This window comes from Mitosporidium daphniae (assembly GCF_000760515.2).
Source record: "Mitosporidium daphniae strain UGP3 chromosome Unknown contig-5, whole genome shotgun sequence".
In the NCBI taxonomy this organism is placed as follows: domain Eukaryota; kingdom Fungi; phylum Microsporidia; genus Mitosporidium; species Mitosporidium daphniae.
This window is the reverse complement of record NW_013546178.1, coordinates 19,227-30,941: the sequence shown is the minus strand read 5'-3', so window position 1 is coordinate 30,941 and position 11,715 is coordinate 19,227. Positions and strand designations below refer to the sequence as shown.

At 44.0% G+C, this 11,715-nt stretch overlaps 9 protein-coding genes across 9 annotated transcripts; 3 read left to right on the top strand and 6 right to left on the bottom strand.

Moving 5' to 3' along the window:
- Nucleotides 1-192: 192 nt before the first annotated feature.
- On the bottom strand, nt 193-558 carry DI09_5p200 (uncharacterized protein; the record flags this gene model as incomplete). Its single annotated transcript, XM_013381646.1, has 1 exon — nt 193-558. One exon carries the CDS (start codon nt 556-558, stop codon nt 193-195), a length of 366 nt encoding a protein of 121 aa, XP_013237100.1.
- Nucleotides 559-664: 106 nt separating this feature from the next.
- On the top strand, nt 665-1,378 carry DI09_5p190 (uncharacterized protein; the record flags this gene model as incomplete). The annotated part of the gene is made up of 5 exons (XM_013381645.1): nt 665-760; nt 803-1,009; nt 1,081-1,131; nt 1,165-1,302; nt 1,331-1,378. The coding sequence occupies 5 exons, from the start codon at nt 665-667 to the stop codon at nt 1,376-1,378; spliced, it is 540 nt and encodes a 179-aa protein (XP_013237099.1).
- A 253-nt stretch (nt 1,379-1,631) lies between these two features.
- DI09_5p180 (uncharacterized protein) lies at nt 1,632-3,134 on the top strand (the record flags this gene model as incomplete). Its single annotated transcript, XM_013381644.1, has 1 exon — nt 1,632-3,134. The coding sequence occupies one exon, from the start codon at nt 1,632-1,634 to the stop codon at nt 3,132-3,134; it is 1,503 nt and encodes a 500-aa protein (XP_013237098.1).
- Nucleotides 3,135-4,536: 1,402 nt separating this feature from the next.
- Nucleotides 4,537-5,401, top strand: DI09_5p170 (putative alpha type 1 subunit of proteasome; the record flags this gene model as incomplete). Its single annotated transcript, XM_013381643.1, has 3 exons — nt 4,537-4,889; nt 4,968-5,038; nt 5,106-5,401. 3 exons carry the CDS (start codon nt 4,537-4,539, stop codon nt 5,399-5,401), a joined length of 720 nt encoding a protein of 239 aa, XP_013237097.1.
- Nucleotides 5,402-5,532: 131 nt separating this feature from the next.
- On the bottom strand, nt 5,533-6,612 carry DI09_5p160 (Myb; the record flags this gene model as incomplete). Its single annotated transcript, XM_013381642.1, has 2 exons — nt 5,533-6,081; nt 6,172-6,612. 2 exons carry the CDS (start codon nt 6,610-6,612, stop codon nt 5,533-5,535), a joined length of 990 nt encoding a protein of 329 aa, XP_013237096.1.
- A 208-nt stretch (nt 6,613-6,820) lies between these two features.
- DI09_5p150 (uncharacterized protein) lies at nt 6,821-8,732 on the bottom strand (the record flags this gene model as incomplete). The annotated part of the gene is made up of 2 exons (XM_013381641.1): nt 6,821-8,480; nt 8,542-8,732. The coding sequence occupies 2 exons, from the start codon at nt 8,730-8,732 to the stop codon at nt 6,821-6,823; spliced, it is 1,851 nt and encodes a 616-aa protein (XP_013237095.1).
- Nucleotides 8,733-9,065: 333 nt separating this feature from the next.
- On the bottom strand, nt 9,066-9,776 carry DI09_5p140 (uncharacterized protein; the record flags this gene model as incomplete). Its single annotated transcript, XM_013381640.1, has 1 exon — nt 9,066-9,776. One exon carries the CDS (start codon nt 9,774-9,776, stop codon nt 9,066-9,068), a length of 711 nt encoding a protein of 236 aa, XP_013237094.1.
- Nucleotides 9,777-10,758: 982 nt separating this feature from the next.
- Nucleotides 10,759-11,256, bottom strand: DI09_5p130 (putative mitochondrial carrier C8C9; the record flags this gene model as incomplete). Its single annotated transcript, XM_013381639.1, has 1 exon — nt 10,759-11,256. One exon carries the CDS (start codon nt 11,254-11,256, stop codon nt 10,759-10,761), a length of 498 nt encoding a protein of 165 aa, XP_013237093.1.
- A 48-nt stretch (nt 11,257-11,304) lies between these two features.
- Nucleotides 11,305-11,712, bottom strand: DI09_5p120 (uncharacterized protein; the record flags this gene model as incomplete). The annotated part of the gene is made up of 1 exon (XM_013381638.1): nt 11,305-11,712. One exon carries the CDS (start codon nt 11,710-11,712, stop codon nt 11,305-11,307), a length of 408 nt encoding a protein of 135 aa, XP_013237092.1.
- Nucleotides 11,713-11,715: the final 3 nt, after the last annotated feature.

Sequence of the window (11,715 nt, the reverse complement as noted above, 5' to 3'; positions counted from 1 at the left end):
AGCACCTTGAATTATTTGCTCATTTGTGAGATTTCAACCATCAAAGAAAATGTCCCTTTGAATCAAAGTCACCGAGCTTGTACCGGTTTTCAGGGCTTTTACGTTGCGATGCCTGCATGCACCAAAAAAAAGTGTACGCAGTGATAAGAAGCCTAGTAAATCTTACTAATTTGTGCATTTATTGGCTGTATTTCAATGTAGAGTTCGACCGAAAGCGAGAATCTCTTCTCGCACTTGTGAAGGGGCTTCCTCGAATTCAAGGAAAGAGATGGCATTATCTTTGTTACGGTCGGCTCGTCTAAGAATGTCCTCCATCTTACTTATCTTTTTGGCATCGGACTCAAGTGGTTGGTTCCAAGAGATGATAGTCAGCATTTCCATGGCATCAATGATGCCGTCAGAATTCAGATCAAGATTCCAAAACTTTTCATCCTCAGAGGCAGAATCGTCCGCGTTATGAATTCCAAAAGAAGATTCAGAATTGGCCCTGCTTTTTTGCGGACACATCACAATGGCAAAGATGAGCTGAAGCAGAAACGTACCGATCAGGATTTTCATAAGTAAGCGCAACCCTTGGGAGCTATTATTTGTAAATGTAAATATTTTGAACGAAAGTTTTTAAAAATTAGTTTATGTTCTTCCAGGTTCTTCCCTCCATCGCCTAATGCAACAGATGGAACTTACCCATCGGGTAAGCATATCGCCCGAGTTCTTTGGGCCTGGTTTGATGGAAGAAGTACAGCGCCGCCTGCGTACCGAGGTGGAGGGCACGTGTCACGGAAGGCTAGGTGAGTATCATTAGCATCCAAACTGTGTCATCAATCCATACCATCTTCCAAGCCCCTCACCATTAGGATACATCGTTGCTGTGCTGTCCATCACATCGATAAGCAGAGGCGTGTTGGTACCCACCTTTGGACATGCCGATTTTGATATTTCCTACAGGGCGATTGTACTTAAACCATTCAAGGGTGAGGTAGTGGATGCCATTGTTGCCTCCGTGACAAAGGTACCCCATTGCTGTGCACTTTGTGATTTCCTACATTGCGGCTCTTTTTGACCCTATTTAACTGTGCTTAGATGGGATTTTTTGCAGAGACAGGCCCGCTGCAAATCTTTGTCTCTGCACATGTAAGTTGATGATCGGTCTCAGCATTTCAATAGCTAATCCCGCCAGATTTATCGTTTGACGCCAATTCGCTTCCAGCTTGTTTTATCTCGGAAGACCAAAGCCAGCGAATTTCACCAGAAGACCTGATCCGCCTCAAAATCGTCGGCCTGAAGCTGGATGCCACCGAAATAGTACAATATCGTTGATGACATGCTGTAGTTTGCCATTGGTACCATCAAGGAGGACTATCTTGGTTGGATTGGTTAGCGGTCGCCATTTTTACCTGAGCGGTCTCCATAATTTGTTGATATCCCTTGATCGGGATCTTCCTTGTCGTCATTGTCGTCGTCATAATTAAATTTAACACCTGCAAAATCATTAGCACGGGAGCGTACACCAACGTAGAAATTGTAATTTGTACATTTGGCATGATGGCTTCTGTTCCAAAATGCTTAAATTTAAAAAGTTTAATTTTAAAAATTGTTACATTTTGCATTGCATTTTTCACATCTGATATCTAATGTCTTCAGGCAAAGTTGTAGCACCTCCATCGATCACCTCAGCCATCCCAGCTGGCAAAGCCGGAAATCCCTCAGCTCCCTCGTCTTCTTCAACACGACAAAGACAATCCAATGGCGCTGGAAGTGCTCGCGTTCCCACAAAGGACTCTGTTTATGAGAACAAGCGGAAGGTCTATGAGCAGACAATGGACACACTGTCGAAGGAAATTGATTCCCTTAAGGCAAAATCTGTGGAGCTTTCTGAAAAAATCAAGCTCCTCGTATCCGGTGAAGAAGGAAAAGCCGAAAGAGAAGCTATCTTTACAGCTCTTCAGAAGATGAGAAAGCAGAAGGATCAGCTGATGGAAGAGCGCAATGTGCTTTCCAAGCGTTTGGATGAAGCCTTGGAAATCGCCCGCTCTCGCGGTGCAGAGTTGGATGTTGCTCGCGAAAAACTCCCCTGCAAAAGACGCGAAGACATCGATCAAAAGATAGCCGATCTCAATCGAAGCATCGAGTCTGGCGTGTCTCTTTCTGAAGAAAAAAAACTTGTCGCAGAAATCTCCAAGCTGCACAAAGCGCGACGCTCTTTTGATGCAATCTCTTCGCTCGTCGCTGGAAAAGATCAAATTGATGCGCAAGTTGAATCGATCCGCTCTTCAATGAAGAAGCTAGATCCTGAATTGAAAGCGTTGAAGGCGCACATCAAAGAAGAAAACGAAAAATACACGCAACTTCTAACCCGGAATAGCAGCTCCACCAACGCCATTCAATCTATGCGTAAAAATCTTGAGGAGATTCGTTCCCAAATCGACAAAAAGTTCAAGGAAAGATCCAGTGCATATGAAGCCTTTTCTTTGGCAAAGGAGGCCCATAAGGAATGGGCTTCCGAGCGCCAGGAAAAATACCAGGCACTTCTTGTGAGAAGAGAAATCGAGAACGAAATAAACGATCTTGAAATCGAACTCCATTCGCTTTCCGTTGACAAGATCCCGAAAGAAGTTGAGAGCTTAGAGGCTCTGGAAAATGTTCTGTCTGCATTTATAGCACCCTCAAAGGAGGCAGAGAAAAAGATGCCGTCTGGCTCCACTCCTGCTCCACGCCCCGTGGAAGGCATCGATGAAAAGAAGTTTGTTGTTTTGGAAAAGACAGAAGAGTCTTATTTTGTTGGAAAAAAAGCCAATCCCAAGCCAGCATCTTTGCGTGCGACAAGCAGTACCGCACATGCGGCCACAAAAACGGCGAAAACATCCTCCATTTCGCTTCCACATTGGGTCTCGCTTGATTTGGAGGTCTATGCCATTGGGGCTGTCCATTCCTCCGATGATGCCAAGAAGGCCATTGAGCGCATTACCGAAATGAAGCAAAAAATTGTGGAAGCAAGCCGATCTGCAAACAAAGATAAAGAGGAGGAAAGATCCCAGCTTCGCGCTAAAATCGACGCCTTGAAAGCCAAGCTTTCCGAAGCAAAAGATACCACCAAGTATTCCGAAGCAAAAGATACCACCAAGCCCTCTCAATAAACTGTACAATCCAGAGGTTATTTTTATTGTGTCAATTGTGATTTCGTATGGGCAGACATAGTGCACAGTTTTTTGGAATTTGTCTACACTCGAAGACAACCCAGTTTCACCGACCAAAGTTCAATATCTGTCCAAGACCCCATTTTAGCGGTAACTGTAAAACTGGCATGTAAGTCACGCCTGAATCCATTGAATGGATTGCGTCGATCCCTTATTTGGGATTCAATTTCGGCAAAGCAGGCCCTGTAGTCGACTTGAACCGCTTGTTTGCAAAAGATATCCACCCCAATGAATGTGTGAAAATTTCTATTCCCCATATCTCTTGAAGCTTTTTCCTCAAATTGTGAGGAAGAGGAAAAAGAAGATGGTCATAGAAATGACGCCACTAGAGAGGCGTTCGGCCGCCTCAAACGGCTAAACATAGGTGGAATCAGGCATAGGATTGCATGGAAACCCAAAATTGTTGACCACATGCAAGAAGCTGAGGATAGTCAAGAAATTGACGAAATTAAAAAGTGCCGCAAAATGTTACCACCGCGCAAAAAGGTCTATAAACTGGATTGTTTATCGGGGTATTTTTGCCATAACATGTCGGGTTTATGGGAAACTTTGTGTGGCGATGTTTTGCAACCAAATTTTTCAGCATGGAAATGCAAAGTAATTGATAAGCACCAGCACCACGGCATGTATGAATTAATGGTACAGTTGGCTAATGCATGTCATGTAATATCCTATTTTACGCGATGGCCTGCAGCCATTTTAAATATCTGTCTGAATATCGATTCCTTTGACCCTAAGCCTTATTTATCTTACAGATAGCAGGGTCATGAGGAATGGACCACTTGAAGCGTTCAAGCTTCGATCGAGGCTTCAGCTAGCTTGATGGCTGCAAAAAATAGATTTAAACTATTCACATAAGCATCTAATTCATTTGCCTGCAAATTTCAATTTAATTCACTCTGATTCCAAACCGACAAACGCTCACCAGAGGCATATAGTCGGACCGTTTAATCTGACACCTAAACAATACGGCCAGATCGGAACAAACGCCCTCGGAAAGCACAAACAGCGTCGCCATAACGCCCCTTAAATTATGATGGACACTTTAGCGACGCATTAAACAGCTATCTTACGGAAAATTAATTAATATGAAGACTGCAAACGCAGCCAGCAATCAAAAATTGTATGGTTGAGACGCCATAAGACGTTCACACCCGCCATATGAATCCGATTGTGCAATGGACATAATGACAGATGAAAGCGGCGCCTTCTTGATCACGCCAGCTTTCCCACCAGGTAAGTACTTGACAAAAAAAAAGGCAGTTTATAAATTGATCCGCAAAAATTTGAATTATGGGACCCTGCCCTAATCATTTAGGTGTAAATTTACAAATTTGTCAACATGTACAGAGGGCAATACGATACCGATGTTACCGTGTGGTCACCACAAGGCCGCCTTTTGCAAGTGGAGTATGCTGGAGAGGCGGTTAAACAGGGCTCGATCTCTTTAGGCCTATCCAATAAGCGCTATGTCCTTCTTGCTGCATTAAAGGTAACCTCCCATATTGATGGTCGTAGCGCTCTCCTGGCCCGCTCGCGGGGTTCCAGAAAAAGATGTATGCTATTGATGAGCATTGCGGTATGGGCATTTCTGGTCTCAATTCTGACGCTCGAATCATATGGTAAGTCGCACTATACAAGTCATAATCATCAAAGCTCGTTTCTACGTGCAGAGGCGACCAAGGAGCGCGATGCGTACGATAGATCTATCTCGGTGGCAAAGTTGTGTTCACTTTTGGCCGATAGTAGGGACATTTGATGCTTTATTTTTAGAGTCACAAAAATCGACACAATTTTACGGCGGCAGGCCGAACGGCGTGGGGCTCCTAATTGCTGGAGCCGATGTAAGGACCCCATTTCAGGTTTAATTATCGCAGAGATCCGGCGTGTCTTTGTGGGAGCTGACGCCAGCTGGTGACGCCGATCCATATCATGCCGTCGCGATTGGAGCGAGATCACAGCCTGCCCGAACTTACCTGGAAAGCCATCTTCAGGAAATTCTTGCCACGGAAACAATGGAAGACCTTGCGCTACATGCGATTAGAGCGCTTGCCGCTTCAATGCCGGCAGAAAGCCCCCTAACCATGCCACTTGTGTCGCTTGCTATTGTTGGGGTCGAACAGCCCTTCCGCATTTTGAACGATGCAGAGACTGCTGCTCTTTTTTCTCGATACACCGGTGCCGAGACATCCATGGACATCCAATAAATGCATGGCGAGTGGTATTGCGGACTGTAAAGACATTTTCCAGAATTTAATTATCCAATTGTCCGAGTTTAGCTATCATTTAGGTGTCGAAAATTGCAATAACGTCAAAATTGTCAATTAACCAACGGGTATTAAAAGTTTTTTGGCGCATAGTTTTCAACCGCCTCTACGGCGTCCAAAAGATCAGCCATCGAAGAAGGGACATGCGATGCGTGCGTGGAGCTGGGTTGCTGATCATCGCCAAACAACCGCCCATTAAGCGCGTCTTGGATCAAAGCTAGATGGCTGCTCAATTGCATCGGAAGTAGCTCCCACTCAGGAGGCAGCTTGGCAGCTATAATTGGCTTCCTAAGGTGGTTCGATTTCAGCAAGGCGTTCAACACCTGGCTGTTCCGTTCTGACTTGTGGCGTAGATATATCAGAGAGAGGATGGAAAGAAGGGATTCTCGATAATAGGCCATCTTCTTGACCATTGAACTATGCCAATGGTTTTTGATCGAATTATCTGTTCTTCCGTGAAGAAATCGCTTCATCAATGCCCAGCGAGATCCAAAGACATCGTACATGGCTATGATTGCCAGGTCTTCCAGCATGGTAAATGGCTCTTTTCTGATTAGCGGATTCAAATGGTTATGCCAGCGCTCCCTACATTGCTTCCCCAGTCGCCGCCCTTCAAAGCCCTGAGAAATCAGTGTCCATCTATGAGCACCATATTTGGAAACTAGTGAAATGAGCAGTGCATCTTCCTAAGTATTAAAAGGCGGACGAACCTCGGCACTCCAAGAGCCTCGACCGGCTTCTGAGAAGCTCAGTAAATCCTGTGATTTTTGCATTTCGTCTAGTTGCGGGCTTGACGTGGAATGGGGTGTTTTGGCCCAGCTTTTTTCATAAATAGGCTCATCTGAGACGAAAAAATTTGACGACAACGACGACAGTGACGAGGACGACGATGATGCAACATCATGGGGATGTCTGACCTTCCATTCACGCTGCTGCTGCATGTAGCGGGAATAGTTTGGGCTGAGCCTAGATCCAGAGTGATTCGAAGATTGGGATGACAGAGGAAACTCGTATAAAGCTGATGAAGCCGAAGATAGTGCGGATAATGCAGGTAGTGATGGGGATGACAGCGACGATGACGACGATGTAAAGGCGCTTTCACAAGGGTCAACCGGCATATCTCGCCCTGATCTCCTCGGTGAGATGTTCATAATCAGCTGGGGTGGTTATAGGAAAACCAAAACGCCTCATCCGTTTGGTAGTTCAATGTGATTGTGCTGAATTGTTTGTGATTTCAGAACGAAATTTTGTAAACAACACACCAAGGAATATCTTAAAATTTAAAGCGAATTTTTATTGAAAATTCAAATTGCGCACCGTGTGTACATGCCAATGACATCGGGTTCCATTTGAAGATAATTAATTGGGCTCTTTGCGTAAAAGTTCGCTTTCCAAGTTAGAGTATGCCGGGACCATGATTTTGGGCAAAATTTCGGGTCCACTATTGCGCATATTGGCGGGAGTTTCTTCACACAAATCTTGCTCAAACATCGCCGCTATTGCGGTCTCAATTTCCTGCATGCATGGCTCAAATCCCCTCCACAGCAGCTGCATCAGCAAATAGCCATGGGATACTCCTTCCACCAGCGAAAGGGAAACCCTTTCGGATGGTCCTTGTATCCTGTTGAAGGTGACATCGGAGTCTGTCCTTATTTTCGTGGTGAATGGCGCTGAGCCGATCGCCTTGTGGAAAAGTATTAGCGAATCGTCCAAAAAGGGATCCATCTCACCTACTTGGATAAATACCCTCGGGATTGCCTGCACCATGTGCGATGGCAGTCTAAGCGGTGTCAAAGATGGATCGCTTGGATCGATTTCCTTTTCAAAAGAAGGATCCTTACCAACGATAAACTTGTTGGTGTCAATAATGGATTCCTTCGGTGTGCTCAAATAGCTTTGAGCCAAGTAACACAAGATGTCTGTCCGAATGATCTTGTCATTCAAATTCAGGAGCCGGGAGGGGATTGCAAATCTGGAACCGAAGGGTCCCCCAGAAGCAAATTCGCCGACAAGATGAGGGGCCACTTTGGCCCTCATCTCCTGGTCTTCCTGCGGAAGCCATCCGCTAATTTCAAAAGAGAGGAGTGGATATATCAAGGCAAGACCAGCGACATGTAGACCTGGGATTGGCTCATGTGTCATCTTTGTGGCCAAAATTGTCGCCAAGTTTCCGCCGGCCGAATCTCCAGCAATGACGCCCCTCCAAGGGGACGATACGGAGGCGTTAGCATCTTCTGTTGCCCCGTGTGGTTTCTGGTGCATTTCTTGTTTGCTGGAGAATTCCTCGCCTTTGAAAAAAATTTTGTCTTGATGCTGCGTAAAATGATCAAGGATTAAAGGGATCGCATTGTATATCCAAAGCAACGCTTCCGGGTACGGGTTTTCTGGTGATTTCGGATAATCAAATATAAGTACAGGCGCGCATTTTGACAGGTATGAACCAACACCGAGGAAATCGCTCGGCCCCAATGCGTGGAAGCCTCCTCCGGGAATCCAAAAGATGATGTTTTTCTTCTCATAACGCACATTGGTTCTGTAAAACAGCAACAGGGTTCGATTCATGATTTTGATCTCTTTAACATGGACACGCGATGTAGTGATTCCTTTGATACAAGTAATTCCATTAATAAATTTGTGGCAGAACAAGACAATCGGGTCTGTCGATGTTTTTTCCCAAGAAGCCCGAAGCTGTCCAGGGCTGAGACACCAAACTTTTAGCCGTTCCGAAATGCAACTCATCAAAAGATTGTCAAACATCAAGTAAGAGGACAGAATATGCGAGCATGCAGATCTTAGCCATCTTACAATAGTGCCATATTTCATCTGATAAAACAAAAGCGAGGCTGTCCAGAATCCGCATTCGATGCATAACGTCGAGCGAATGGCAGCCCCAAAAGACGGGCCATAACATGCAAATGTCGGGTCGTTTGGAAGAACTGCATAAAATATCCAGTGCTGAAAAACGCTCATTAAGATGACAAGGTTTCTTGCAAACGACGACCATTTTCCAAATCTGGGACTAAACAGAAAATAAAGGGGAAAGACCAGCTTCCTATCACCAATATAAATGTGATGCTTACAATGTTCTGACGATGCTGGTCAAAATGCTAGTTGGCTCCAAGCGTTGAAAATTTCGCTGATAAATGGAAGTCGCTGGTACCTCAGATGGAAAAGCCTCGGGAATGCGTGCATCATGCGCTTGATTGGCTGGGCTATCAATGCCACCAATAAAATTTGAGCTATTTAATGCGAAATTGGGTTTCTGATGCATTAATTAAAAGGCCACAAGCTTACGGATAGTCCTAGAAGTATACCCTAAGAGTTTGATGATGGCTAAATAGCGTTTATGGCCAAAATATGGAGCTAAATTGCAAACTCCGAAAATTATAAATTGAAAAACCAATTGTGAGCGTATGGCTTGAACGCTATAAATAGAACAAAGCGCATAGGGTTACATACGGTTTATTAAATAGAGTCGGGTAATTACGTACAATAAAATACAATCCAATACAATGAAATGCAATCCAATACAATGCAATCCAATGCAATCCAATGCAATCCAATACAATGCCATACAACACAGCATGAAACAATAGCCTCGAGGCTACATTCTACTGCTCAATGCATTCAAATATCGATATTTTGAAAGGATGGCTGCGAGGCGCTCCCATTTGCGCGCCTCTACGATTCCTGGCAAGGTCTCTATGATTTCTTTTTTTCTTGATACAATATCAGAATATGCATCATGCTTCCCTTCATCGATGTCCTCATGCAGCGCCATTAATTCCTCCAGGAACTCGGGGCGGATATACGACATTTTTTCGCACGACAAACTGCAAGATTGGCAACCCTCGTGTTTCGAATAGGTCTGGTGCATACAAAGCCAATGCTCGGCCCTTTTTACAGGATCTCTAAGGTTGAAATAGGCCTCTCCAATAATATGAGACTGGTTTTTCAAACGTATCAAGGTCTTAGAAGTATTCAAAGGTGATTCCGAACCTTCTACACTCTTCAAAGAGCAGCCAGCACCCGGCTCTGACAAGGTATCTTTTGAAGAAACGATATCTGGATGAAACATTTGCTGCAAAATCAGATACCTGCGGCGTAGATCTGAAAGATCTAAACTGAAGTCTGCTTTATCATATCTATCAGAAATGCTTTGATCGCTATAGCCGAGATCTGGATACATGACAAGCAAATATGGTATTGGCGGTGCCATTTTCTGTAGCCCAAGCATGTATTCCATGCTAGACCGGTCCAAATAGGAGGACAACGATGTATAAAGCAGTCTAACGGGATGGAGCGAAGATCGCATGTATTAATAAAAAATTCAATTTAACTTTGGCATCCGTCCAAACCCTAATTCCACCCCAAATTTAAAATTTAAAATACCATGTCGTTAAATGTTAGCCTTTAACCCTTCAATTGAAGAACATATCGAACCCCAGCCATGAATTTAGCCATCGATCCCAACGGGCCTTTTTTAATGTGAGACAAAAACCAGCCCTCAAGGTTTCTTTTTATATGCGCCCCAGAGAGCTACAAAGATGTCAACTCTAGGGTTAAGGTTAAAAGGCCCCCATGCTGCGCCGGATGCATGGCATCAGTGCCTTCAATGGAAGATACGATCAGCTTATGGGCGAAATGAAACTCCATCTATTACCCTAACCCATCCTGAAGTGCTAATGCTATTTCAATGCTTGAAGACACCCTTATTTCAAATACTTTCTGGTGCCTGAAAATCCAGTTCATCAAAGGCGACCCCTGAAACCTTACAGTCGAAAGCCGAGCGTGGTTTCTACAATTTCTTCAATCAGATGGTTCATTTTGATATTAAAGATTCTCAAGTGCACCATGCAATTATGGCATCCCTCCTAACATACTGGGGCATATTGAATCCCCTTCCCGTTCATGATTGAGAAATTGGATACTTTTTAATTAGAACTGCAGTTTGATGAATTCAGTCATTAAACGTTGGTTTATTTGTTTGGAACCAGAGTATGGTAGAGATTAACAAAAGAGAGATTATTCAAATTCGCACTTTCATGGCATTTGTATATCCATTTTCGTAGGTCGGTCGCATTGGTCTCCTTAGCTGTAAAAAGAGGAACCAAATATCCTTTGCTCAATGGGTGTATTTCGGCGAATGAATTTGAGGAGCGGTGGGGGAAATGCGATGCATAAACTCCGGGCTCAACGTGGTTTGTCGAGAACGAATACTTGGTATTAGGATAAACCATGAACAATGAATGGGCATAAAACAATTCTATAAAAAACCTATTATTTGATAAGGAAAATTATGCCCACTTTTTCCAAGATTTGGACCAAAAATTGGAATAAGAGTTAGGGACAAGATAGGAGACATCGAGATGCATGTTTGCTTTAGATGTTCTATAGCGATAGTATCTTTGAAGACGAATCCACCACCAAGGGAAATACAATGCACCCCACGAACAGGGAAGTTGGAACCGATATAAAGCAGGGCATGGTAACAATGTGTTCAAACATGAAGATGCCGAGCGAACCCTTAACCCAAAGGTAGAAGAAAATTCGGCAGACGATGATGGCGATCCATATGAGCTATTGAATATCGAGGCGCTACTCCAGTTCCGAGTAGGACTTACAAGTTCGTTCAAAATCGGAGCATACAACGAAATCCCTACCAAGTTCTCAAGGTCAGATGTGAAAAAGTCCGCTGGATTAGCGGTCAGTTTATTTGGGATGTCAAATTTTTCCAAAACGAGTAGCAGATATCGGAAGAAAAATCTTGACACCTCACAGTCATCTTCGAGCATAATGGCAAAAGAAGACGCAGATTTTGGGTTCCATCCGTTCAGTATTGACTACAGAATGAAAGCAATAATTTCAACCTTAGCAAGTCCAGCATTTCTTTTTTTAAGTGCAACCTTCTTGGAGCCATGGGGCCATTTAAACTGCGACACAATATCAACAACCTCGATAGAGGAATTCCCATCAATACGCAGTTGCAAATCAACCTTTTTGCCGGCATAGTCGGATCTTATCAGAGAATCCAGAAGTCTGTTTAAAGACTCTGCTCGCTTCCAGCAAAAGACGATAATGGTAAACTTAACTGGCGAAGCCTTGAAAAAGTCATCCGGAAATTGGGTATTGACAGAGATATCATCCCAAGCAGGGTCAGCATGCGAAAAACCAATAGCAAAGCCCAAAATACAGGAAAGGAAAATCGCACAGAGGTGTCTTGTCTTTCTATTGCAAGTGGCGGGCAACATGGT